This window comes from Bos indicus, chromosome 13 (genome assembly GCF_029378745.1).
Source record: "Bos indicus isolate NIAB-ARS_2022 breed Sahiwal x Tharparkar chromosome 13, NIAB-ARS_B.indTharparkar_mat_pri_1.0, whole genome shotgun sequence".
NCBI lineage: Eukaryota > Metazoa > Chordata > Mammalia > Artiodactyla > Bovidae > Bos > Bos indicus.
The window spans coordinates 79,276,080-79,303,327 of NC_091772.1; the positions used below are offsets into that span (position 1 = coordinate 79,276,080).

Here is a 27,248-nt window from a genome sequence, read left to right on the forward strand (position 1 = left end):
TGAGACTTAATGTACAGCCAAGGCCTGGGGTTCGAGACATGGCAGGACTTGCCTGGTGGTCCAGCGGTTAAGAATCTGCCTTCCAAGGCAGGGGACGCAAGTTCGACCTCTGGTCGAGGAACTAAGATCCCACGTGCCGTGGGGCAGCTAAGCCAGTGTATCGCAACTACTGAGCCCACGCGGTCTAGAGCCCACACCCCACAGGAGACACCCACACGCCACAGTGAAGAATCCGCGCAGCCAAAACAGAGACAGATGGCAGCTACCCAGGTGCGACTAGGGCCGTCCCCGCTCGCTTCTGTTGGCAATAATCTCCAGCAGAAGAGGGAAGCTGAAGCCCGCTCCCTACAGACCCACACCCAGCCTGTGTGTCCAGACCTGGGAGGGCCTGTGCCCACCCGTGGTGTCGCTCTGGCTCTGGCGGCACAGGAGGCACCCTCTCTCCATCTTAGCCTCCCAGGCAGGGGCCCGTCTAATGGGGAGATCCGGGCGATCCCAGAAGGTGACAGAGGTGAGTGGCTGCCCGGCTGCAACTCTCCACAGCTGGACACCCACCGGCCTTTCGTAAGAATCCCATTTGGATGAACTCTCACTAGCCAGCACCAACCCCTGCTGTGACCCACGCATCCCACTTGGCCTCGGCAAAGGCTGTCCCTTTAGGATCGAAGCTGACGCACTTCTCTTCCTCACTGTCCTCGGCGCCGCCTCCCAGCCTGCCTTCTACACTCCAGATGCACCAAGCGTACTCCTGCCCCAGGGCCCTTGCACTTGCTGTTCCCACTCCAGGGGTGCTCTTCCCTTAGAGAGCTGCAGGCGTCCCTGAGCAGGATCTCTGCTCGTGTCAGCTCTGGGATGCTCCCCTTCTGGAACAGTAGCCCCCGCCACCACTCTCCATGCCCCTCGGCCCTACCTTACCTCTCGACAGAGCACTTGTTCTGCCTGGTGTTACCATGAGACCATGAGCTCAAGGAGAGCAGTATGTGTTCCCTGCAGAATCCCCAGCAACGAACAATAAATAGCTGTCGGATGAATGGCCAAGCAAGAGAAGGAACAAACGAATGGACACACTGGCTTTTGAGCACTGGCGACCCAGTGTGGACTCCATCGTGGTCGAACATGGGGTGCTGTGATACCCGTCTCTGCAGAGCAGGTGCCGAGAGAAGGAATCATGTTTTGCTGTCCTAGGGGAAATCCAGGGGCTCTGAGCTGTGGGCCGTGCTCTCTGTCCCCCATGGGCTCCTTATCTGACCAGTGGAGTCCTGGCTCCAGAGTCCCACATGGACCACCGCCCCCAGAGCACCTCGTACCGAGCTCAATACGCAGTCGGCGTGTTAAATGACGCAGCGAACAGGCTTAATAAGACGCGACTGTGGGACCTGGGGCCCTCAACCTTTGTTTTCCACTCGGTCCAGCTTCAAGGAGGAGAAACTGTTTCTCCATTTGTGAGCATCTCTATTCTGAGCGCATTTCATATGCCAGCTGGGATGTGGCTACAAACTGCCCATGAAAAGACCTTAGCAGGAGGCAGGTTTCTAATAGCAGCCTAGCCTCAGGAAACTGGAGACACTTAAAGATACGAGGGTCAGCTTTCCAGCCACAGCCCTCCGTCATCCCAACCCTGGGGACGTGTCCCCTGGGGCCACTGAGCTTCTAGGGGAGGACGTGGGTGTGGGGACCACAGTGATGAACTTGTGAGGTGCAGTGCAGCCCATGCGGCGGGGCCAGGGGCCAGAGTGACAGCAAGCCCCTGCGAGGGGGGTGCGCACTTTACTACAGAGGCCCTTGAGCAGGCCTGAGAAGGACCCCATAAACACCAATCCTGTACAGCGTCCACTGTCCCCAAGTTGAACGAAGGATTCGATGATCTAAAGTTGACATCAGAATTCAGCGCCATTGTGTCAAGCCTGACAAGCTGGCCTCTTAACGTGTCTGCAGAAAAGCCAAAAGACACTTACTGGAGAACTAAACCTACCAGAAATCAAGAATATCCGCAAGGCGGCCGATTAAGAACTGTCACTGGGACAAACTCTGTGGAGCAAAGCTGAGACCAGGAAGGCGCCTGCACTCACGTGAAAACGCTGACGGGCTGCAGGCCCGCAGGGAAAGGACGGACTTCTCAACGGATGAGCTGGGACCACCCCTCGTCCACATGGAAAGCGAGGAAATGAGAACCTTACTCTGTTTTGGACACGACAGTCGAATTCGGGTGGATTACAAACTTAGGTGTGAAAGGTAAGACCGTGATGTAAGTGGAAGACAATACGGGAGAAGCGTCACTGTCTGTCGTCCGGGGAGAATCCTAGACCGGTTCTTCCGGCTCGAGGAGCTTCACAGCCACTGGCAGGCTGGTAAAAGCGCTGACTGCTGGGCCCAACCCGCGTGTTTCTGATTCAGCAGGTCTGGGGCGGGCGGGGCCCAAGAATTTGCACTCTGACACGAGTCACACAGATGCTGTGGGTCCCATGACACATTTTCGGTAGCACCGTCCCAGACGATGCTCAGAAAGTGCAAACCTTTTCAAAGATAAACGTTAACTGTTACAAGTTGCTGTTTGTGGAGAGACAGCATCTCGCCCACACGAGTTGTGCAAACACTCGCGTAATCGCACAGTATCAAACGGTGGGAGGATGCGGAGCCAGGGAATGACTTCTCCGAGGCTGATGGCAGAATACACTGGCATTACCGCTTCCGAAGACACTTTGGTGCTGTTGACTAACGCAGCAGGGCACACCCAGCGACCAAGCAATTCCACTTGTGACTACAGCCCAACAGAAACTCTTCTGTGTGCAGAGAAGGGACATTCTGGAAAGCACGTTCTCTACCAGCACAGGGGTCAAAGAAACCGGAAATGACCGAATGTCCACAATCCACGCAGTGGACTGATGAGCTCGACAAGGGACTACGACACGGCAGAGAAGAGGAAGAAGAGCAGCAACGAACACGACAGCCTGTGAGTGCCACGGGCGTCGTGCTGAAGGAAAAGACGAGGTGCAGAAAACCAGTTAGAGCAGGACCTCGTTCATGTAAAGTTCTCGAGCATTCAGGACTCGGGCAGCCCAACATCTTGCTCAGAGAGTCAAACAAGTGGTGAAATTATTTTTTTTTAAAGCAAACAGACAAACACAAAATTGAGTGAGGATAGCAGTAAGTCTAAGGTGGTAGGAAAGAAAAAATACATTCAAAATTCTGTGCTCCAGGAGCTCAACCCGGTGCTGTGTGACCACCCAGGACAAGGCGCGTGGGGGGAGTTAAAGAGGGACGGGACACACGTGTGCTTACGGCTGATTCACACTGTTGTCTGGCGGAAGCCAACATGATATTGTAAAGCAATTATCCTCCAATTCAAAATTTAAAAAAAAAATAGTGAAAAAAATTCTGTGCTCAATCCAGGCTTGGAGCATCATGGATATGACCACTGCAGGAGAGAGACAGCAGACCCAAGCACCTCTGATGGAGGAGCACACGACTGAGGAGGAGCCTCGCCCAAAGCGTCAAACCCAACCCGATCCAGTGCTCGTTTCACTACTGACTTACAGGAAATGCTGAGGACGGAGCAACAGTGATCGATGGCACCGAGGAGCTGCAGCCAGCAAAGCCCAGGCTACGTGCAAGCCACCTGTCTCTCCAAAGCAAGGACAGCTCAGGGAGAAGATGAGGGGCGCCCGGACAGGCGAAAGAAACGGAAAAACCCATTTCAACAGTCGAGACAAACCGTGGGGAAAGGGCGTTTATGAGGCAGCCGAGAACCTGAGCACTGAGTCTGATAGTGAAGAGTTTAACATACTATATATAGAAAATGGGTTTCCCAGGTGGCACAGTGGTAGAGAATCCACCTGCCAGTGTAGGAGACTCGGATTCCATCCCTGGGTCAGGAAGATCCCCAAACGGCAACCCACTCCAGTGTTCTTGCCTGGGGAATCCCATGGACGGAGGAGCCTGGTGGGCTACAGTCCACAGGTCGCAAAGAGTTGGACGTGACTGAGTACACACACACACACACACACACACGTATATATAAAATAGAATATCTGTGTGTGTAATTAAATCACTTTGTCGTATAGCTGCAGCTAACACAACATTGTAAATGAACGATACTACAATTTAAAAAGTTTTTAATAAAAAAAATTAGCCAAAAAAAGAGGTTCACTGTTGAGAATGAAAATCAGAGAAAAGTTCTTTTTAGAAGACTTCTCTTGTAGAGAAACAGAACTGAAAGATTTGCAAATACAAAATGTTTTTAGATGGCAGAAGAGTACAAAGACAATGATAATGCTCTTTTTCTTTACACTTGGGGTAGGTACACAGTATTCATTTGTATTATTTTTTATATCTTACGTGTATTTAATGAAGGCCGTCTGGCATTTAAAGGAAAGAAGGGAGAGAGGGAGAGAGAAGGACGGGAGAAGAGAGGAGGTGGGAGACGCGCAGACGAGGAGGAGGAGGAGGTAGGGATGGGGATGGAGCGAACCAAGAAGGAAGACGAGACGAGGCAGACCACCTTGTGCCTCCGACCCAAGAACCAGCCTGGGGAACAGCGGCAGCATGCCCGTGGGGGAGCAGGCGAGGGGGCCTCTGGCACACAGGGCACAAGAGAAGCTCACCTCCTCTGAGAGGCCCTCCCAGACGACCCTGTCTGAAGTCTCCTCTCTCAGCGTCTGCGTCTCTCCTTCAAAGCGTGTCTCGCCATCAGAAACACGTTTCTGTCGTATTTATCATGTCTTCCTGTTAGACTGTAAGATTCATCGGGCAGAGGCTGCCCCTCAATCACCCGGCACCTGGCACCTGACCCGGCTGCCTCAGCTGTCGAGAAGTCGATCTGTAAGCTGGCACCTTCTGAGCGCTTGCCCGGTGCCGGGTCCTGGCCTAGGGAATCTACATGCATTAACCAGCAGGCATTCACAAGGCTCCCTGAGTAAGTGGTATTGTTATTCTTCCCATTTTGCAGTTCAGTAAACCAAGAACTCAGCTGAGGGGGCCTTGCTCGGCCCACAGGTGGCCGAGCCAGGACTTAAATGCAGGCAGGAGTCCAGGGCGCAGGCTTGGAACCGCTCTGCTCTGCCTTCCCGCCTCGCCAGTAAACGTTGGTTTTAATGGTAAAGACAGAAGCTTTCTGTTCAGACCTGAAACGGCCAGAGTTAACCGTTGAGGTCCAGGGAGGCCCTGGCTGGATCAGCTCGGTTCTCCTGCAGCCCACTGCAGACCTTGTCCTCTGCAGGCCTGATTTTGGACGTGCGCACAGGCATCTACACCACGTGTGGCCGCGTTACAAACCACAACGCAAATCACCAAATCGGTGCCCTCGGATGTGTTCTCTGCAAAGCGCAGGAGGTGCTCAGCAAAAGCTGGAGGAGAACTGACTGTGTTTCAAGAATTGAGGCCAGAATGCCAAACCTTCCAGCGCAGAAACTGGAGGTGCCAGTGTCCACGTGGAAACATCCCATCCTCTTTCTCCCCGAGATCCGTCGGCCTGAATGAGCCCCCATGGGAATTCGGGGCATTGTCTGCCAGTCACCCCTATGTGAGCACTTCCTGCCTGCCTCCCTACCATCAGCCAAACAGACGGGCCCCTGAAAGTCCAGCAGATCCCTCAAGGCAGCCAGTACCTCAGTACCCCAGGGCTGCAATTTAGAGTTTGGATTTAGGAAACTTCCCAGAGTGGTGCCAGCCATGGCCAGGTGCCCCCCACGGCCTGCACTCTGACATCAGACAGCTAGGGGCTGGGGTGGGGGACGGGCCGGGGCCCAAAGGGGTGGCACCAGGGGACGGAGCTGAAGTCCTTCCCCAGACCCTTCCCCCTCCTCAGAGGAGAACAGGAAGCCGGCGGGCAGAAGGGCGGGTATCCTCTTCTCTGAAAGGGGCCGAGGCTGAGTGGGAGAAGGGGTTTCTGGGCTGAGGCGTGAATTTCTCAGAAGCCTGGCAGCCTGGAAAACACAGGGCTGGTTTCTGTCTTCCGCCCCCAGACACGCCTGGAGCCCCAGAGGGGAGGGAGGGCCCAACCAGGCCTGGGTGCAAACACGGCGCTGCTCATAGAGGGAAGGCCCGCGCCAGCTCGGATGCCCAGTGCGGGGCGTCCCCAGGGGACGCGCCTCCAGGAGGACGGGGCGCTGGAAGGCGGCAGTCGGAATCGGGGCACCAGAGGCAGCAGGGCCACCTCTTGGCATAAGAAGGGGGAGCAAGCCTGTGGGTGTCTCTGCAAAAAGGGCACCCTGGCTGAGCTCCGTAGGCTCCCACGCAGACAGGGGGCAGGTCGAAGCTGTGCCGACCCGGCAGAGAACAGCTGCCCGGCCCTGCGGCGGCCCGCTCCTGCAATTGCACAATCGTTTCCATGGCGCTCGGCTTTGCTGTCACAACAGCCCCGGGATGGCCCAGCGCTGGGCAGCGCTGCCGGCTGGAGGCGAGCAGTGGATTTCCTCGTGGGCCCCGAAGCCAGCACATTTTTGAAGGCCTGCCCCGGCCCACTCTCTGGACTCAGCCTCTGTCAGGTCCACGGGGCGGTCGGGGGCATGGAGAGCATGGCATCGAGGAGGGGCCAGGGGGCCTGCGGGAGCCCCCATGTGGTTCCCACAGGGATGGGAACCTACACTGCCTCTCCACCAAGGGCCAGTGGGACACTCAAGGGCCCCAAACTCCAAGCTGGCCTTATGATGCCAAGCGAGTAAGATGTCCCCACTGCTCACAGGAAATATAAGTAGTGCTGTAAAGGTGGAAGGTGGGTGCGTGCTAGGTCACTTCGGTCGTGTCTGACTCTGTGACCCCATGACTGTGGCCTGCCAGGCTCCTCTGTCTTTGGGGATTCTCCAGGCAAGGATACTGGAGTGGGTTGCTATGCCTGCCTCCAGGGGATCTTCCTGACCCAGGGATCGAACCCGTGTTTCACGTCTCCTGCGTGGGCAGGGGGGCTTCTTTACCACTAGAGCCACCTGGGAAGGTGACTGCCTGACACCTTAGGTTTACAGACATTTGATTAAACATCTGCTACTTCAATTCTGTGGTTCTGCCCGCTACGTCTCAAACTTTTTTAATGGCCTTTTGCAAATCTCACAGCCCTTGGTTCCAAAGCTGTAGTGCTAAGACCTGATTCTAGGACCTGGAGCACAGGTCGTCTCCCCAGAGTTTACATGCTGTCACACCTCGCAAGCAGTTGCTCTGGGCTGTATTTGTGCTCCTGAACTCCCAAAGAAACGTATGGCATCTTTCTCCAAAAAAAAAAACTAGATAAAGAATATCTGTATTCTTTATTCACTGTTCTTCAGTTACTCACTGGCTGTGTGATCTTGGGCCAGTTATTTAACCTCTCTGGACCTGTTTCTTCATTTATAAAACAGGAATAATTATAGTCTGTGCCTCATGAGGCTTTTGTGAAGATTAAATAAGTTAATATAACGATGTCATAGAAGAGTGCCTGGAATATAATAAGTGATATCTAAGTGTTAGCTTCTATTATTATTAAAAAGAAGCAGTACCACTGTGGTTTTATGATGAATAGTTGTAAGTCATTTAAGACCCAGGCAGGATATAATCTCCGTTACATTCTGGGATATTCATTCAGTTCCACAAACATGTGGGGAGCATCTCGCGTGCACGGAGCGCGGCTGGACTTCAGAAAAGGCTGAGGGGCTTACCTACCACGTGCAGAGTCAGCCCAAGGGCAGCAGGGTGCAGACCAGGTAGAGACACTGGTCCTCGCCACCCGGAGCCCTGAGCTGAGCGAGAGAGAAAAAACACAGAAACACCTGAAAGGTGTGTGTAATGAACAGCACCTGCGAGGGACCAGGTGTGTCTCCAGGACTCGCACGAACAGAAAAACCCTATGGCTGCAGGGAGCAGAGAGCTTGTCAGAGTCTTGAAATGCTGGTCAGGTTTCAAAAAGCACCAGGGAGAGGAGAGGACATTCTAGGCAGAGGTGATGGCTTGGGCACGGGTTCAGAAGCAAGAGAAACTCAACACTGCGACATGTTCTCCTCCACTCAAAGCCAAGAGCGGTGGATGAGGACAGTAACACATCCAAACAGTGGGAGGTGCATCTGCAGGCATAACCGAAGCTTTCTGTTTCTATATCCCCATTTAAAATATTATTTAATAGCTTTTAGGGTCATTGCTGGGACCTGAAATGTGTCCCTTCCTTTTATCTTTTTTTTTTCCTTAATTTTTTTTAAAGTAAACCCATGCATACGGCAAAAAAAAAAAAAAATTCCAAACCATAAAAACTAATAGGAAAAGGTCCCTCGTCTACTCTTGTTTCCAGCCGCTCAGTACCCCAGGTGTGGCTGACTCTCATTATCAGATACTGAGGTTGCTTCTGATCCTCTGCTGGCACAACAGGGCTGCAGTGGACCTCTCGCACCCTACATGCAGCAGGGTGTCCAGAGGGCCTGGGCCAGCATCCCTGACAGCGGGGCTCACTGTGAGGCCTGCACAGATGGCCTCAACTGCAAGTGCTGATCAGCTAGTAAAGGAGGGTCGGCACAACCCTGGACAGAGCACAATGCTGAAGCTGACAAGTGCCAGCCACGCGGCTGACCCTCCTACATGCACTTTTCATACATCACTTCATTTAAACCTGAAGTACTGCTATTACTCCCATTTTACAGATGGGGAAACTGAGGTCAAGGACATTAAGTCACTTGCTTATGGCAACATCTCAAATGCCTTAACGACAGATAGGGGAGAGGGGCCAGGAACAGAGTAGCGTCAGGTAATGAGCTCACTTGAGCATTGGCCAAGGCTGGGGTTCCTGCCGGGTGTCCACACAGCGTCCAGGAGGCAGTCAGATCCCCAGGTCTGGAGGGAAAGCTACTTTTCTGATGTCTCATCAGATACACGGAGTCAAAGGCCCAAGATCAAGGCTCCGTTCTGTTTATGAATTGAATCTAGATCACTCTCTTACACGCACGCTTCCAAGAGCTTATCCCCTGAGCCTCAAGCTTTGAGACCTGAGACCAATCACGCCCCACTCCTCAGCCTGGTCTCACAGCCCTGATTTCGGAGATAATTAGTCTCTGCCTTCCAAAGGTGCTTATTAACTGGGAAGGCTTGTTGTTACATTATAATTATTTCCTGTACTTGCCAGCCTGTCAAACATACATCCAGACTGCAACCTTCCACCTGCCAGCAGCTTCCCTTCCCTTCAGGAATCAAATCTGAACCTCTTGCTATGGCCTTGGAGGCCGTCTGAGATCTGGCCTGCCCTTAAAATCTCATCTCCTGGTCGTGAATTTCAACTATCCCAGGCCTCTCTTCTCTTCCCCACACAAACCAACACTCAGACAGGCTGTTCCCTCTGTCTGGAATTCCCTGCCGCTACCTCCTCCGTCAGGTCAAGGTCACCTCCTCAAGGAGGCTGTCCCTGATGGCTCTATCTGAAGATACACCCTCCTCTACCTTCACTTCTGAGTTTTATTCAGAGCACTGAGCCCATCTGAAATTCGTATTGGCTGTTGTTCAGTCGCTCAGTCGTGTCTGACTCTTTGCGACCCCATGGACTGCAGTACACCAGGCTCCCCTGTCCTTCACTATCTCTTGGAGCTTGCTCAAACGCATGTACATTGAGTCGGTGATGCCATCCAACCATCTCATCCTCTGTCCCTTTCTCCTCCTGCCCTCAATCCCTCCCAGCGTCAGGGTGTTTTCACATGAGTCAGCTCTCCGCATCAAGTGGCCAAAATACTGGAGTTTCGGCTTCAGCATCAGTCCTTCCAATGAACACCCAGGACTGATCTCCTTTAGAATGGACTGGTTGGATCTCCTTGCAGTCCAAGGGACTCTCGAGAGTCTTCTCCAACACCACAGTTCAAAAGCATCAATTCTCTGGCGCTCAGCTTTCTTTATGGTCCAGCTCTCACATCTGGCTTCTGATTAACATCTCCCCGAGAGACTTGGTCCCAGGAGGGCCTTTGTCTACTGCAGTCACTGTTTCAGCCCAGCTCCTGGCACAAAGCCCAGGAGACCGTGGGTGCGCAGTGAATGTCCATTCAGAGAAGGGACGAATGAACGGGCAGCAGCTGCTTAAAGGTAAACCAAGAAACGAAACGCCCCAGGGAGACGCCTCCTGGCAGCTTCCTGGGGCGGCAGCCTGCCAGCCCGCCAGCCCCACGCTACAGGAGCCTTCCCCCGTACCTGTGGGGCACACAACAGCCTATAAATTGCTTTTCACACGTGCCTCGCCCAAGGCCACAAGCAAGCAAGAGGCCACGTGGGGCTCCGAGTCAAGCTTCCTCTGGTAACAGCTACTCATCAACATCTTCTGATCCTGAAGCCACTGTCCTGGGCGCTCACCAGGGGAAACACTGAACGTAGCCAAGAAGGAGGTCCCAGGGGCTTCCTACACCCCGCAGGAGCCCAGAACTCTCCAGTCTACGAAACAGAGCTTTAGAGTCAACACTCGACATTATGAAGCTATTGTTTCCAGCAGAATCAAGCACGGGACCCTTCTGACTGGTGGTTCTTAACTGGGGGCAGTTCTCCTCCCAGACAATATCTGGCAGTTACCAGAGTCACTGCTGGGTGTCCCAGCTGGGGTGTGGGGCGGGGCGGGCTGCGGTGCTACTGGCATCTGGCGAGTGGAGCCCAGGGCTGATGCTATATGTCCTGCAGCGCACCAGGCAGGCCCCAGGACACGAGTGGCCCCCAGTGTCAACAGCAAGCTAAGAGACCTGTTCCGGGAAGAGGTAACAAATGCTTTGGGGTTTCTGGATTGAGTCTGAGGAGAAGGGCTCCCTGAATTTGAGGAGAATTAGCAATAACTGGTGGAGAAGACAGTGGCACCCCACTCCAGTACTCTTGCCTGGAAAATCCCATGGACGGAGGAGCCTGGTGGGCTGCAGTCCATGGGGTCGCGTAAAGTCGGACACGACTGTGCGACTTCACTTTCAGTTTTCACTTTCATGCACTGGAGAAGGAAATGGCAACCCACTCAGGTGTTCTTGCCTGGAGAATCCCAGGGATGGGGGAGCCTGGTTGGCTGCCGTCTATGGGGTCACACAGATTCGGACACGACTGAAGCGACTTAGCAGCAGCAGCAGCAATAACTGGACTTGAGGCCTCTTCCCTCTGCTGCTGCAGATTTTCTTCATAGACTATAACCACCTGACATTATTATACACAGTCAGCCATCCCCATCCATGGTTCCACAGCCATAGAGTCAACCAACCATGGACTGAAATATTTGGGGGGAAAAATTCAGATAGTTCTAAAAGCTAGGCAACTGTTTATAGAATTTACCTTGTATTAGGTATTACAATTAATCTAGAAGTGATTTAAAGCATCTGTGAGGAAATGTATAGGTTACATGCAAATACTACATCATTTTATATATGAGACTTGAGGAGCTGTGGATTTTGGTATCGGCAGTGGGGTCCTGGGACCAAGTCCCTGTAGATACAGAGAGACAACTGCATCTTCATTTAGCTATTTGTTTGGGTTTCCTAACCAGGAGGTAAGCTTCTTGAAAGCAGGGACCTTTACTATGCACTGCTGTGTCCCCAGGAGCTAGTAACTGCACTTGGCATATAGGAAGGATTCAATACATGTTTGTGGAATAGAGAAAGGTAACTCCTATGAAGATTAAACAAAACATCCGACCTCCTTTTGTATCCTTTTTCCCGAAATCCATTCTCCCGTCTTCCACTAGCTCTGCACACGGCTGTGAGGTGCTCAGTCGTGTCCGACTCTTTGCAACCCTGTGGACCGCAGCCCACCAGCCGCCTCCGACCATGGGACTCTCCAGGCAAGAATACTGGAGTGTTTTTGTTGCTGCCATTCCCTTCTCCGGGGGACCTTTCCCACCCTGGGATCAAGCCCGGTCTCCTGCATTGCAGGCAGACGCGTCACCCTCTGGGCCACCAGCCCCACCCTCTGCACACGGTTGTGAAGTGAAGTCGCTCAGTCGAGTCCGACTCTTTGCGACCCGGTGGACTGTAGCCTACTATGCTCCTCTGTCCATGGGATTTTCCAGGCACTAGTACTGGAGTGGATTGCCATCTCCTTCTCCAGGGGATCTTCCCGACCCAGGGATCGAAACCGGGTCTCCCGCATTGTAGACAGCCACTTTACCGTCTGAGCCACCAGGGAAGTTGGTTGGGTAAATATAAAAACTACATTTCCCAGCCTCCTTTGCAGCTCACTGTGGTCATATGACAAGCCTCTGGCCAATGAGGCATCAGATACAGGGATAAATTCAATTTCCAGGTCATGACCTTAAAGGGACGGGACATGCCTTTCTTCCCCCCTTTCCTGGACCCTCTCCTGCATGCAGGAGCCATCTTAGACAGTGCAGATGAGGGTACCCTCCTAAAAATGGCAGAGTGATAAGAAAGAGCCTAGTCTTGGCACCATGGGACCAGAATACCAGCCCTGGATTGCACATGTCTGTGCTGTTACATGAGAAAGAAATCATCCATCTAGTTTAAGCTATTGTTACTTTGGGTTTCACTTACAGAAGCCCTCTACATTCTCATCAATACATAACTTCCCCCTGCCCTGCAAACTAACTATTTAAACCACACAATGCTGCAAGGAATATCTCAGCCAGCTGGCACTCAAGAGCTATTTTATGATTTTCCCCTTCACACATGTAGGGAATACAACTCTCAGTTTACATATAGAAATCTTTCTTTCCTGATGCCTCAGAATATCTGAGCACACTGCTTCATAAGCCAGGGGGAGAAAGGAGAGGAAGTCATTATTTAGATCCATCAAATGATAAGGACAAAAGAAACAAGAAAAAGCCCATTAAAATCTTAAAACATCAACTATGTTTCAATCTATGAGTTCATAATGGTACTTTAAAAAAAAAAAGTCCTTAAATTGATCACCACTGGAGGATGTTAATGAACCAAACCATTATTTAAAAAACTGGTAAATAGAGGGAAAGAATCCAGCATTCATCCTGCTCTTCCTATATGAATTCTACCATTGTTGATGAAGGAAAGTTTCTCTTTATAGAACTTTTCCAGCTAACAGAAAGGAAGGGAAGTCAGAATTAGAACGGAATATAACCACTTTACGGATGTGAGACTTGGACCATAAATTAGGCTGAGAACCAAAGAATCAATGCTTTTCAAACTGTGGTGCTGGAGAAGACTCTTGAGAGTCCCTTGGACTGCAAGGAGATCCAACCAGTCCATCCTAAAGGTAATCAGTCTTGAAAATTCATTGAAAGGACTGATGCTAAAGCTGAAGCTCCAATACTTTGGTCACCTGAGGTCAAGAGCTGACTCATTGGAAAAGACACTGATAATGGGAAAGATCGAAGGCAGGAGGAGAAGGGGGTGACAGAGGATGAGATGGTTGGATGGCATCACTGACTCAATGGACATGAGTTTGAGCAAACTCTGGGAGATAGTGAAGGACAGGGAAGCCTGGCGTGCTGCATTCCATGGGGTCGCAAAGAGTCGGACACGACTTAGTGACTGAACAACAATCACCACCTTGCAATCACTGCACCACTAAATTAATGCAGTTCAGCACAGACCGTCAGCAGCTGGTGTCACGACCAAGAGGATGGCACCCGACACCACGTGCTTCCTGATGGAGAGATGCTCCCACCGCGGAGCAGTCTTGTCCAAAACAACTAAACCCGAATCCACGAAAGCACCAGAACTGACTGCTAACTTACAGGAAATATGGAGGACAGGGGAACAGGCTGAACCTCACCATGGTAACTTACAGGAAATACGGAGGACAGGGGAACAGGCTAAACCTCACCATGGTAACTTACAGGAAATACGGAGGGCAGGGGAACAGGCTGAACCTCACCATGGTAACTTACAGGAAATATGGAGGACAGGGGAACAGGCTAAACCTCACCATGGGGACATAACTGGTGAAAGCCGGACTGTGAGAAATTTTATAGGATGAACAATCTAGTCTTTTTCAACAAGTAAATTGCTAAATAATAATGACGATGATGATAAAATGAAAAAAAAGGTCCTGCCACTTAATCTACAGGGGGAACCTCTGAATGACAACAGTCTTAGACACTAACGGCATCCACGGGCACTGTGTGGGCCTGGTCTGAATCCTGATTCAAACTACAGAGTAATAAAACAAGGAGAAAACCTTTATGATATGGTGAGATGACTGGAACTTTATACACCAGCTCTTTCCCAATTTTAAGGAATTTTTGTTAAGTTTCATGCACTTAGTGGTTTATTATGAATATTTTCACAACCCTTTTCTTTTAGATACACATACTGAAGCTGTACACATGAAATGATATGGTTTTGGTATCCAGGATTTTTGATGTAGAGAATTTGCTTCAAATTATTACTGTGAAATGGAGGTGGTTGAAGGTGGACGTGTAGAACAAACCAGATTGGCCATGAGTTGACCACAGCTGAAGCTAATGGTGGGTAAGCAGGTACATTGTGCTACTCTCTATTTGTATATATATTTATAGCATTTTCATCCAAAAAGGTGTGTTTAAATCTTACCTCCAGCCACAAGGAGAGGGAGGGAAGCAAGAGGGAGCTGACACCTCCAAAGTCCCCTCTGCGCACCAGGTGCTGGGCTGGGCAGCCACAGATGTGAGTGGCACTTCCTGACGACTGGTAACAAAGGCAAACGCCAAACAGGTCTGATGGAATCCCTGGCTGGGTGGGGTCGGCCAAGTGTAAGAGGAACGACAATACCGACATACCGATGTGCTGGTAAAAAGTGAGGGACGCTCCATCCACCCTCAGGAGATGGGAGCAGCTACGGACAAGTGCGTGCTCTGTCTAGAAAGGGTCTCTACTTAGCACCAGCCTTGACTTTGACTCCAGGTAGCCGCCATGCAGAATGTGGGGCCTAGGGCGGCCAGATCTTTGGATTTTCCAAGGAAAGCCGGAAATCTGTCTTTTTATATGCAATCTCCTGGTTTTTAAACGTTGGCATCTAATCCAAATATTTTTTTTAAACACTGCGTGGGCCAAACAAAATATGTGCAGGCCCAGTCCGGCCATGGAGCTCCAGTGGGCGCCCCCGTGCCAAGCCCTGCAGAGACCACAACTCAGTCCAGCTGTGAGGCGTGGAAAGGGTGCATTCATCAACGCTGGGTCAATTCTTTTTTAGGCCTCCAATAAAGCTAAGCATTCAAAAGACACCATCCCCTTCCAGAAATCTATAAGAACCGGCTGCAGAACATTTCAAAGGCGTTCCCCACGTAGTCGGCTTATGCAACAGAACCCCCGCTCTGCCCAGGGTGTTTGGAAACTTAACAACCAGGGAGCGGCCTTTCAACTTTCCCGGGATGGTGGAACTAACGGGCTTCAGATGAAACCCATTTGTTGGTTTGCAGCATGCCTGGGACTTAAGTCCAAACCGCCTACAACAGACAACCTCGTCATAAAGCCGGGTCGGGGTTCTTGGTGCTCACCGTAAAATGACCGCGGCACACACTGTTTCGCTCGCCTGGCTGGAGAGCTGATTTCATGACAGCTGAAAGGGACGCCGCGATGTCATCCTGACACCAGGAAGGGGCAGGGGCTGGATCTGAGGACCTGCCCAGACTCCCTCTTCACACTCCACCCTCAGGGTGCCTTGACTTCCCCTCGAGAGAGAGAGACACTTGACATGGTGGATGAGCAAACCAGGCTCCAGCCCTGCACTTACAGCCACGGTCTCAGCTAACCAGATCTCAGGGCCAGTAACAAATTAAAGAGGTGTCAGGAATGCGGTGGAGAAGAGCCAGAGAAATGGTTTCATCATTTCCCAAGAACAAAGCCTTTCTCTTTTTGTTTTTGGAAAGGAATGAAAAGTAAAAGAAAATGGTGCTAAAATAAAGTTGAGTCGGTCCACAGCAAGAAAAGAGAGTCCAGAACTAAGCTCGGGGATGAGAAAAGACAAAATGCACCCAAAGCTCAACTCTGTGGAATGGAACAAAACAAGGGCTATTCCATTAAAGAAGGGTGTTTCCCCCCGCCCCTATGAAAATAAACTTTACTATTTATCTGAAATAGATCTATTGATACCAGAGAAGGTAGGGAGTACAAAGTAAAAATTTAGTATTGAAATAAGATTTGATTGACTGTCCCCCTCCAATATAGTTCACAGCCTCAAATAACTAAATCACCTTTCAAGTTCTAACTTTGCTAGAGAGAAATGAATTACAGCTCAAGCTGATACTGGGGAGTTCTGTGTTTTTTAATTCACGCATTCTGCACGATCTTAGGTGATTACCTGGGATGAGGCAAGATCCATCACAAGTACAGTCCTGCACGGAATGACGTAACAATAATCACCCAGTTGCTCACGACCCTGAAACAAGCCACGTCTCCAGCCTGCCCGGCACTTACACTGAGGGAGGAAGTGAGCCCTAGCAACTTCTGCAGGCTGTGCCAGGAAGAACGAAAGGCTAGAAGAGCCTTGGAAAAAAAGGTCTGGATGCTCACCTCCTCGTATATCTTGCTTAACTGATCACCTTACTCCTTCACCAGGACGTTCACCTGTTACCACCAGACCACAACCTCATCCTGAAGGTGGAAACGGAACGCAGTGCAGCTAAAACTGGGGGTTTTGGTGGCTGACTGGGGGGCCCTCGGATGACACCAAATAATATCCTTGGTCCTCCTTCTGGGGCCCTGCCTGCTCTTTGTGGGTCAGAGGCTGCTCTGGAATGCGGGCTGAGTGGACAGCAAGTCTGAGAATAGGCTTTCTTGTGGTTTGGTAGCATCTGACCTCAAAATGCAAGAGCACATTCCTTTGAAAACATCTGCTTTGCAGAATCTCAAAAAGATGGCTGAGCACTTCTGGGTCTGGAGTCAGCTGGAAGGTGGCCTCTTGAATTTTCATAAGCCAGCAATGCAAAGTACACGTTGATTTGGGATGAAAGGACAGCTAAGTGCCACAGCTAGAAGCTAGAGGTTCTCACAAAGTGAGGAAACATCAGGAGGGGCAAAATAAAGGTGCCCTTGGGACAGCAGCCTCTCCCGGGGGAGAGGGAGGCAGACGCGCCACTGGCTCCGTGATCGGCGACCGCGAGTTCTCACAAATTCTGTGGGCTTGTCTCTCTGTGGTCGTTCAGTCCCTAAGTCACGTCCGACTCTGCGACCCCACGGACTGCAGCACTCCGGGCGTCCCTGTCTGTCACTGTCTCCTGGAGTTTGTTCAAACTCATGCCACTGAGTAGGTGATGCCATCCAACTATCTCTGTCACCCTCTTCTCCTCCTGCCCTCAATCCTTCCCAGCAACGGGGTCTTTTCAAATAAGTTGGCTCTTCGCATCAGGTGGCCAAAGTATTGGAGCTTCAGGGTTGAATATTCATCGGAAGGGCTTCTCTCCAGGCAAGAAGTTTTGTGGACTTCGGGCCTTTCCAGTGAGACTCTGAATTCCCTCTGCTGAATTAACGGGAAGTAGCCCAGCGGGGTGACAAGGACCCAGGCTGAGAGTCAGCCTCGGAGCTCTTCTCCAGAGTCAGCTCTGCCCTCCTCCTATGTCTGTCTTCGTCAGGTCGGGCGGCCATAACAAAATAGTCACTTGGGGGCTGATAAACACAAATATTTGTTTCTCACTGTTCCAGAGGTTGCGAAGTCCGAGATCAAAGTGCCGGCAGATACAGCCTACTTCCTCCAAGACGACTGCTTTCTCATCCCCGCCTCACAGGGCGGAAGGGAACTAGAGGTCTCTTCTCTAAGGGCAGCAACCCCGGTCATGGGGCTCCGTCCTCGGGACCTCAGCACTTCCCAAAGGGCCCATGGCCTAAAGCCATCACACCGGGGGATACGCTTTAACTTATAAGCTGAGGGGACACAAACGCGGAGACGGTAGCAATGGCCCAGAATCGATGATGGTGGTGGCAGAAACGAGTATGAACCACTGAGCACCCCACGCACACATACGGGTCAGAGTGCTTTCCTTACAGGGATGCTGCCGTTTCCATGCCCGTGGTCACCCTGAGAGTCGGGGGCCACTGTCATCAGCCTGAGGTCACAAAGGAGGAAAGCGCTGAGGCCAGCCTGAGAGCCAGGAAGACAATTCCAGAAGCTCTACAGCCAGAGGCCCCGAGTCAAAGCTGGACCCTCAGAGCAGACATCCCATTCCTGAGAGCAGGCCCCCGACACGCCCGCCCGTTCCCCGTGTGACGGGTGCCTAAGTGCTGCCTGCAACAGCGAGAGACGCTCATTCCCGACTGCGGGGGCCTGTGGCGTGTTTTGCTCCCTTTGGTAGAACCAAGAGGGAAAAGAAGAAGATATATCTGCTTGTGCTCACGACTACAAACAGAAACCACAGCAGGCATTCCCAATTGGGATGATACATCCCCAAGGGGGAGGACGATCTTATATATCACGATGGTCTGTGGCCCCGCAAAGGGCCTGGTACTGGGATTGACAGTTCATGAGGGTGGTGATTAGGAAAAAAATTATTTTAAAAGGGGCCTAAGTGGAAAGGGTGGCATTAGTGATTAAACAAACAAAACAGAACCAAGAAACACTACTCTAGAAGGCTTGAGAAAACTGGTGTCAAGGAGCAGGGCAAAAATGGGAGGAAGGCGTCACTGGGTATCTTTTTGTATTGTTTTTTTTCAAGCATGCGGACATACTGCCTTTATAAAATACAGATATCTTTTAATGAACTTTAAAAAAGACGGCTGACCAAAGCCTTCAGCAGAAGCCTGGACTCTGTTGGTGCCCACAAAAGGCGTGTGAATTCAATCTGGTCTTGGTGCTTTCTGGTGCCCTGCCCAGCCCCACGCTACAACACCCAGGTCACACTCTCCACAGTGCCATCAGCCAGGCAAGCACTGTGCTCGGTTCTCATCAGAGCAGAGGATCCCTGCATGTCGGCCTCTGTCAGCGCCACCGCCCCCAGGGAGGCTGCCTGGAAGCCCAGCTCTCCCGGGCCAACGCAGCGGCTGGACGCATGGCCGTCGTCAGCGGCAGGCAGGCTGTCGTGGGCTTCGCCCGCCTCTCCAAACACGAGCTGCTTTGTGACAGCCTTGCCGTGGGCCCTGAGCAGCCCCAGTGAAAGCCCCCCGACCTGCCGGACAAAGCCGTGCCAGGCAGGTGTGCTTCCCCACTTCCCACACGCTGGAGGGTGTGCCTGTCTGTCCGTCCACTCTTCCCTGGCTTGGTTCTCACGCTCTGGCACACTGAGCCTCTGGGTAAAAGGCTGGGACCCTCTGCCAATGGCACAGCAAGCAGAACTTGGGCCTGACGTTCACGTTCCACCGGGCACGCAGCTGGCCCTGGGCCCAGGGCATCGGCCCCTTGTGTGGGAAGATGGCCCATGGCCCCGGAGAGAAGCTTGGGAAGGGAACCATGAGCCCGAGTCCTGGGGCTCTGTCCCCCCTACTCCAGCCCACGTGGAAGAGACAGGGCATAAGGGCACATGGGCTCATCGTCAAAGACCAGAATAGCTGATTTTTACTCTCTTACGCAGACATATGGTAAAAATTTTGAACCCTGTCCTCCAAGAAGTCAATTAAATTCAGAAACAAAAAGAGCAGCTAACATTTATTGGGGAGTTCTTTGGGCAAAGCCCTGTTCCTAAGATATGACGCACCTTATCTCAATACACTCTCACCACCACCTTATGAGGGAGGAGCTGGGGTCGTGCCCATTCCATGGATGGGGAAACTGAGGCACAGCAAGGCCACAAGTAAGTACGAAGCCTAATATTCAAAGCTCCATTCAACGTGTCTTACAGAGACATGGCAAGTAAGTCCTGAGAACCGAGAATAAGGGAAGCAGAAGATTCAAACAAGACCAAACGGAGGTCAGAGTGCTGAGGGCAGACTCCGGTCCTGCAAACACTTCGTGTGGCCGGCTGCACCTCTGGCTCAACGGCCTGGAAGCCCCAGGCAAGTACCTCCACGGAGGCTCACGCAAGGGTGGCCAGCTCCTTCCGGTGCACCCGTGCGGTGCCCAAGTTTCACGGAAAAGCTCCCGGGGGCTGCCTTGCCACCACGGGCCAGTCTGGGGCTCACTCTAACCTGTCCAGGTCTCTCCCGGGGCAGGAAGAGAGGGGCACCAGGGAACTGAACCTGAGCCGTGTGTGGCCCCCCGTGGACCCTCTGCTTCTGGGGGCCGGAAGGGCCACCCCCAAGAGTCACGGGTCGGCGCCTTCTCTGGGGCTTTTCCCTACCCTTTGTCCACATGGAGGATTCTCATCGAACAAAAAAGGTCAGAGCATTAAAGGGACCCAAATAAAGGCAAGGTTGCAGAAGGCACCTCAAGAAACCTGAAGGGAAGCAGGCTATCAGGATGCTCACTGTCACTATTACGGGAGCGAATGATAACTGCTGGACGTCTCTTAGGAACCGTATTTACAAGCGCAGACCTTAATGTGTGTTTGGCAGCCCTGAGTATCTGAGCAGGTCAGAGCTCCTATACCCACACAGCCTGCTGCTCCTGGGTCTGAGTCCCCCGTAACTGGGTCTCTTCATCAGAAATGAGAGCCGGTCCCAGAGTCAGAAGATGCAAAGTGAACTACCCTTCAAACCACTCCACACGACCCCCTGCACCGCAGTGGGCATCGAAACTCGTATGACCACTTTGGAAAACCATCTGGCAAGGGCTCCACTCCTGACCGTCTGTGTGGATGGCCAAAGAAGAGTTCGAGAGTGTTCACACGGCTTCTCCATGAAATGAGGAGCAACCCAGTCCTCTCTATCAATAGCAACATGGACACAGAGGCTGCAGAAAATTCCCTCCACGGACAACAGAATGAATGAACCTCAGCTACACCCAGGACTGCTGGATCTCGCAAGCTACTGGTGGTGGAAGGAAGCCAGACACAGGAGAGCGTGGCTGCATGACTTCTGTTTCTGCAAGAAGGCAAAACGAACTCCCAGGGCTGGAAGGCAGGGCAACGGCCGTGGGGGCTCCTGGGGTCCTAACCAGATGCTGCGTCCTGCATGGCCCAGGTGGTAACTGCACGGCAGTCCACCTGGTGAGACTCAGCACACACCACTAATTTCTACGTGTGCCTGCATTTCAGTGTGCAGAAATAATCAAACTTATTTAACGTATTTCAAGAAACGATTTTTTAGTTCCTATGAAGAATAGAAAAGTAGATCTACAACCAAACTGGTCCGTGCTCTTCTGACATGTATAAACACACACACCATCTGCCATCCTTAAGAGCCAACGGCAGAGGCTCTGGTCATCACTGAGACCTCATCCTTCTCCCTAGACAAGGGGACGGAGGATCTCCTTTGAATCCCGAGCCTCCCCACCGTCCCTGGCGTTCTTGTCTGCGGCAGCGTCTCGAGGCTGCCGGCACAGGCTCGCCACCCTGAGCCCATGACGGGACGGCCTGAGGACCTGCGAACCCGCAGCTCTTTGGAGACCATGTCACCAGCGGGACCCCGCAGGCGTCTCCTCCGAGGCCCCGCTTCCCGCAGCCTCTCCCGCCCGCCTGCCCCCCACACGTGCACACACTGCCGACCTGCCCCAGGCAGGCGCCCTGGGGGTGCACATGCAGCAGCCCCTCAGTCCTGGGCAGGGGACGGGTCAGAACTCCCTGTAAACTCACCGCACTCTGGCAGTGCAAGTTCTGTCTCCAACTAGCGCACTGAGGACAGGACTCGCAAGGCAGCGTTCCATCAAACGTGCCATCCCCCTGCCCCTGCGCGCTCCCCCACAGCACTGGCCACGGGGCTCACTGCCTTTGTCTCGGGGTTTGTCTAAAAGGAAGCAAAGCCCTTGTTTTCCATCTCTCGCCTCCCTACTGTCCACTGTCCAAAGGCAGCCAGTGACGGCCTCAGAAGGGAAATCAATTCACGGTGCCCTCTTGATGAAAACCCACCAAGAGTAGTAGCCCACGCCTTGGAGCTCACGGCCTCCCGCCTGCTGACTCTGCCTCCTGAAACTCCTTCCCTCGGATCGTCCCTGAAGCCCACCTCTCAGGGCCAGCCTCGCTGTACCACCCCCAGCCAGCCACACTCTGGCTTCTGACTTTGTGTGCGTTCCCTCGTGGCTTTATACCGCCGTCTGCAAGACGCCTGTTACCTCCTGTGCTAACATCTGCCTCTTTTACCCGGAAGACACCCCACGAGAGCAAGGACTTTTGACTTGTCACTAGCGCATCCCTGAGTCCCAGGACTGTGCCTGGTACAGGGAAAGAAAGAAAGTGAAGTCGCTCAGTCAGGTCCGACTCTTGCAACCCCATGGATTGCAAGCCTGCCAGCCTCCTCCATCCATGGGATTTTCCAGGCAAGGATTCTGGAGTGGGTTGCCATTTCCTTCTCCAGGGGATCTTCCTGACCCAGGGACTGAACCCAGGTCTCCTGCACTGCAGGCAGACTCGACCATCTGAGCCACCAGGGTACAGAGAAGGTGACCAGTTAAATCAAGATGGAGGAGAGGGGAGAGGAAGTCAGGAGAGGAGCCCGATGCGTGGGAGCGGGAAAGGAGGGAGGGAAGGATTTGCTCAGGGCTCTCAGGATCAGGCTACTGTTTTGAGCTGAAGGTATTTCCCAGGTATAGCCTGGGGCTTTAGAGCGAGAAGCCAGTTACAGAAGGGGACAAGGGGGACAGAGGGGAAAAAAAACTGAACGTGTGTGCAAAGCACGCATTTCAGAAGAACTGTGAAAGCAAGCCTGGGTCCAGGCAGGCACACAGCAGAGGAGTGAGGATACACTGGCCCTGGAATATCACTTATTTTGCTAGCTCAGAAAGAGACTTTTGGAAAACGTCTCGAGTCCTTGGAGTGGAGAAAGCAGAAGCTGCATTTTGGAGTTCCAAGGGAAAAAAACAGGGGCCAAGACAGACAGCGTCTGTGTGCAGGAATGCAGCTTGGGAAGGAGAGCGGTGGGACCAGGTGGGACGCAGAGCAGACAGGCCGGGTTGTGAGCCAAGGGTCGGGGAGAGAGCGCCAAGGGCCGGGGCTTCCCGGGATCACAGCAGGGCGGCGTGGCCACTGCAAGGGTGACGCGTCTGCATTTGGACCCCAGTCCTCCGTGGTGACCCCTTCCCTTTCCAGCTGCGGAACCTTCCTTTGACCCTCAAAGCAAGTCAGCCCAGCTCTCACAAAATAACCAAAGAAAGTCAAGTCTGCCAAAATCCCAAGGCAGAGAGGAATGGCATCTGAGAAACAGCCCCCCATCCTCGCCCCTGGGAGCATCTTCTGCTGGAGTTTGGGCAGCCAGAGTATATTTTCTGGGGGGATCTCCACTGCGGAATTGATCAAAGGGATGGAAAAGGACCTAGCAGGCCTCCCAGACAGACTAGAGAGATGACCCCGGGATTTCCAGTTTACTGGTCAGGAAGAAATGCCAGAGAGCTGACCGGTCTGAACCCCACCTTCATGAAGTCAACGGCGAAGCCTGAGAACGTTCTGTGAGTACACCGGCCAGAAGGCGTCTGCGAGAGGGACCTCAAAGCCAGCAGCTGGCAGACGACGCTGTAGCCCTCTTCCTGGCGGCTACAGCGGTGGGGCAGGCTGGAGTCAGCCCTGAGCACACGACGGGCCACACGGGCGCCTTCCCGTTGAAGGGACCAGGGCTGGGCAGAGGCTTGGGGACACCACCAGTCAGGCGCAGAGCATCTCACCAGCGGCCACAGGGCTGCATCTGGGGCCACACAGGTGGAGACCATCCCCTGCCCTATGCCCCGCTCTGGCCCCAGGAACATGAAGCCTGAACACAGCCCACGGGATGGGACAGGGCTGGCTCTGAACTCTGAGATGCCTCCGCGTTACTCTTCCTGACCGTCAGGGGAAAGGGGTCCCAGGCCCGCCAGGCTGTACAGCTGGAAGGGCTCTGTTCACACAGAGCATACTCGATGTGAGCAGCACCCCTGGAGTCGTACAGGTGATGGAGCAATTCTCTCTTGTTTTAGAAGCCAAGAGTGTCCACGAGGTCAGTAAGGGTTCTGAGAAGTCCAGCAGTCAACAAATGCTATGAAAACCTGGTTTTATCAAGTGTTTCTCCCCCTTTCCAGCCACAGAACCCTCGTTTCAGAGAACGCCTCCTAAGATTCCAGGGAACTGGGCTTACGGTTTCTTGTTTTAGTCTCTCAGTCATGTCCGACTCTTTTGCGACCCCATGGACTGTACCCTGCCGGGATCCTCTGTCCATGGGATTTCCCAGGCAAGAATACTGGAGAGGGCTGCCATTTCCTTCTCCAGGGCATCTTCCGGGACCAGGGTCTGAACCTGTGTCTCCTGCATTGGCAGGCGGATTCTTTACCACTGAGCCAGCAGGGAAGCCTGGGCTTACGGAGAGTGTACTTAAAAAAAGGCTCCACCCAGAGAAGCAGGTTCACTGTATTTGGTTTTCCAAGACAGCCCTAGAGCTGACTCGTGTTACTGACCCTCTGGGAGGCCATCCTCACTCTGACCTTGAACCTGCCTGTGTTCAGACAGACAGAGGCCCCAAAGGGTCTCCCATGCTCAGCTGCTTCCCCCTTAACACAAGCCTCTATCTGAGCAACAAGAGGCGCTCAGAGCTTACTCATGATCGTGGGTCCTGATGCATCACAGAGAACCAGCGACTGACCCCGTTCTCTTTCCAAGATGCTCGTGTTGGTCTGTGTGGTGGGATGACGGACAGGGTGGGAGGGGCCAGAACATTTCCTACTCCAGAGACCAAAGCAGCGTGGGACAGAGTCAGGGGAGGATAGTTCCAGCCCCTGCTCCGGCATCACTTATTCATGGAGCGCCTCTGCCTGATCCAGCCCTGAGCAGACTCATGGAGAGCGGTCGGGTTACAGCCCACTTCATCATCTCAGTCGGGAAGGCACTCCGCGCCAGTGCAGTCTTCTACCCCTTTCAGCTAAGCACCGACGCTTGATCTTCGCCAGCCATTTTGGGTATACATTGTTTTGCGAATGGATGGCACCAGGGTCTCTCTCTCTAAAACAGAGCACAGTGCTCCTAACTCGATCTGTGTTTGAATGATCAGGACCAGTGAGCTCAGTGAGTAACTCAGCAGTACCGAGGTCACCTTTGTAAGGACTTGGGGCAGCCTGACTCTAAACTAAGAGGTTCTCAGGACCTTTGCTGGGTCCACTTGGGGGGAAGGTTTTGAAAGATAGTTTTTACTAGAGAGGGGACGTGGAAACTACAAAACATGGCGGATTGTCAAAACTTTGCATAAAGTAAAAGTCAACAGTCTCTGAGTGAGTGCCCTGCACTCACTGTGTCTGACACCTAGCACCTGGTCTTCATGATAACTATTGAGGCTATTTCGAAGCTTTCTGCCTTACTTCCTATGCCTTGGGTGCATTCCTGAGAGTAAATTTTCCTGAATAATTGACATTTCAGGGTGTCTCAGATGCTGTTGCCAGTCAAGGGCGAAGCTGGAGCTGCAGATGCCAGCCAGTGGGACAGGCTTTCCTTCTCACTGAGAAATCCAAGCCACCCGTTTCCTTCCTTCCCCAGGGGAAGGCCGCTCTGCCCACCCCGCCTTCTCTGCCCCTGCAGCGGCACCTGGCTGGTCCCAGGTGAGTCCTGTCCACACAGCTCACCCTCCCTCGCTGCGATCACAGACCCACGCCATCAACACTGCCACTCCCAACGAGCCTGCCCCCCCGCTGGGCCCTGCCACCCGACTCGGGCACCTAGAGACACAAAGCTGCCTCTGCATCTGTCCTTTGGCCCAACCAGCCCATCAGCTGGGCTCACCACAGCGGAAGCTCACTGTTTCCCTGCATCAATGCACGGCTCTGTTCCACGGGCACGTGGTGGAGCCCGCCTGCAGCCTGCCTGCGAGCCCCCATTCATGCACCCTTCCGAGGCAGCCACCCTTCAAGATCTCCCCTTCCCTCCACCCCACCCCCTCCCCTAAATACACAACAGAAGACTATATAGTGGGAGGTTTTTTTTTCCCTTTCTCTCCAGGAATAAAAGGTTAGCTTTCCTTCCTTTCTGTTGCCCTATCCTCGGTCTAAATTTGGCAGATGGAAAAGAGAGTGGAAGCAGTTAAACGGACCCAGTTTGTGACCCGGAGCACACTCCTAGGGCCAGAAGTGCCCTCACTTGCTCTTTCTGTTGCCATGGTTTCAGGGGGGAGCAACTAAAACCCCTAATGCCCACCCCAAACTCCTGCTGGGCAATGATTCATGCACAGACTTGGGCGAGGCCTTAAAGATCATCTTGTCCAATTCCCTTCATTTAAAGAGGGGGACACCGAGGCCCCAAACAGGTAAAGGAGGCTACCCAGGCCATACAGTCAGCTTGCTGGGGTGGGGGTGGGGGTTGGCTACAGGGCATGGAACTCAGGCGCAATGAGGAAGACGAGCCTCTTACCGTCATCCAAGTAGGTCTGGTCCAAGTTCTGCTCCTGTTTGATCGTCACGCCCGCGGGTAACACTTCCTTTTGGTCACTGACCGGGGGTCCGTTTTTGGCGGCTCTTTGGCTGGGGGCGTTCTGCTGCTGGATGACGGTGGGGTAGGAGCCAGGGCTCAGCCTCTGACCCTGACTGACAGGGGGCGGGCCGGGCCTGGCGGGGCCAGGCGCGAAGTTCTCGCAGTACACGATGTGCTGGAACTCCTGGTGGCTCCCGCAGCGCAGCGGCTGGTTGGTGGGCGAGTAGTGGATGACGGGCGAGGCCTGCTGGTTGGCCGGGCCGGAGTGCAGCAGCGCCGCGCCCTGGCCCTGCGAGCCGGCGTGCACCAGCACGGAGCGGTGGGCGTCCGCCAGCGCCAGCGGGCTGGCCATGAGGGCGGGCTGCTGGTAGCCCAGCAGCCCGGGGCTCAGGCTCTTGCTCCGCTGGTAGAGGACGGCCGCCGGGTTCTGCTGCTGGTAGCGCGCGTCGGGGGATGAGAGCCCCGAGCGGAACTGCTGGCAGGGAGCCATGGTGGCCACGAGGCAGGAGGGGGGCTCCGCCACCATCGGGTGCTGCGCGTAGTACGGCTGGCTCCCCAGGCCCCCGTGGGCGGGGCTGCAGATCAAGGCGGGGTCGTACTCATCAGTGGGCTCCGTCTTGATGGCTGGGACTGCGAGAAGAGAAGAGCACACCGGGCGGACCTCTTTTAGCGCCGCCGGGGGGCATGGAGGATGGGCAGACGGCGGTAGGAGCACAGCCTTGGGAGGCCAGACGGCCGGGATCAGAGATCTGGGCTCGGGCAAGAGGCTCCCCCTGTGCCACTGTCTTAGGTTAGAAGTTTGACCTTGGGTGATGGCCTTGAACTATAGGTCTTTCCGACGGCAGAAAGTGGCTGGGGGGTTGCCGTCAGCCCTGGGACATGTGCTGTCTTTTCCCCCAGAGGGAGAGCTCCGACAAAAGCTTGATGTAAAATTATGTCTCCACCTCCTGCCTCTGCCCTGGCAGCTCCCATCCCTTCCCTGCCTGCCGTCCTTCACCACACTCAGCATCCTCTGAAA

At 53.4% G+C, this 27,248-nt stretch overlaps 1 protein-coding gene across 5 annotated transcripts in view; it reads right to left on the reverse strand.

The window, feature by feature from the left end:
• NFATC2 (nuclear factor of activated T cells 2) overlaps positions 1 to 27,248 on the reverse strand; it is a 160,228-nt gene that overhangs the window by 19,638 nt on the left and 113,342 nt on the right. For all 5 annotated transcript variants that reach the window (XM_070801890.1, XM_019972586.2, XM_070801888.1 and 2 more), the window contains exon 9: positions 26,171 to 26,860. In XM_070801890.1, coding sequence (XP_070657991.1) covers positions 26,171 to 26,860 — 690 coding nt within the window. The remainder of the gene's footprint in view (positions 1 to 26,170; positions 26,861 to 27,248) is intronic.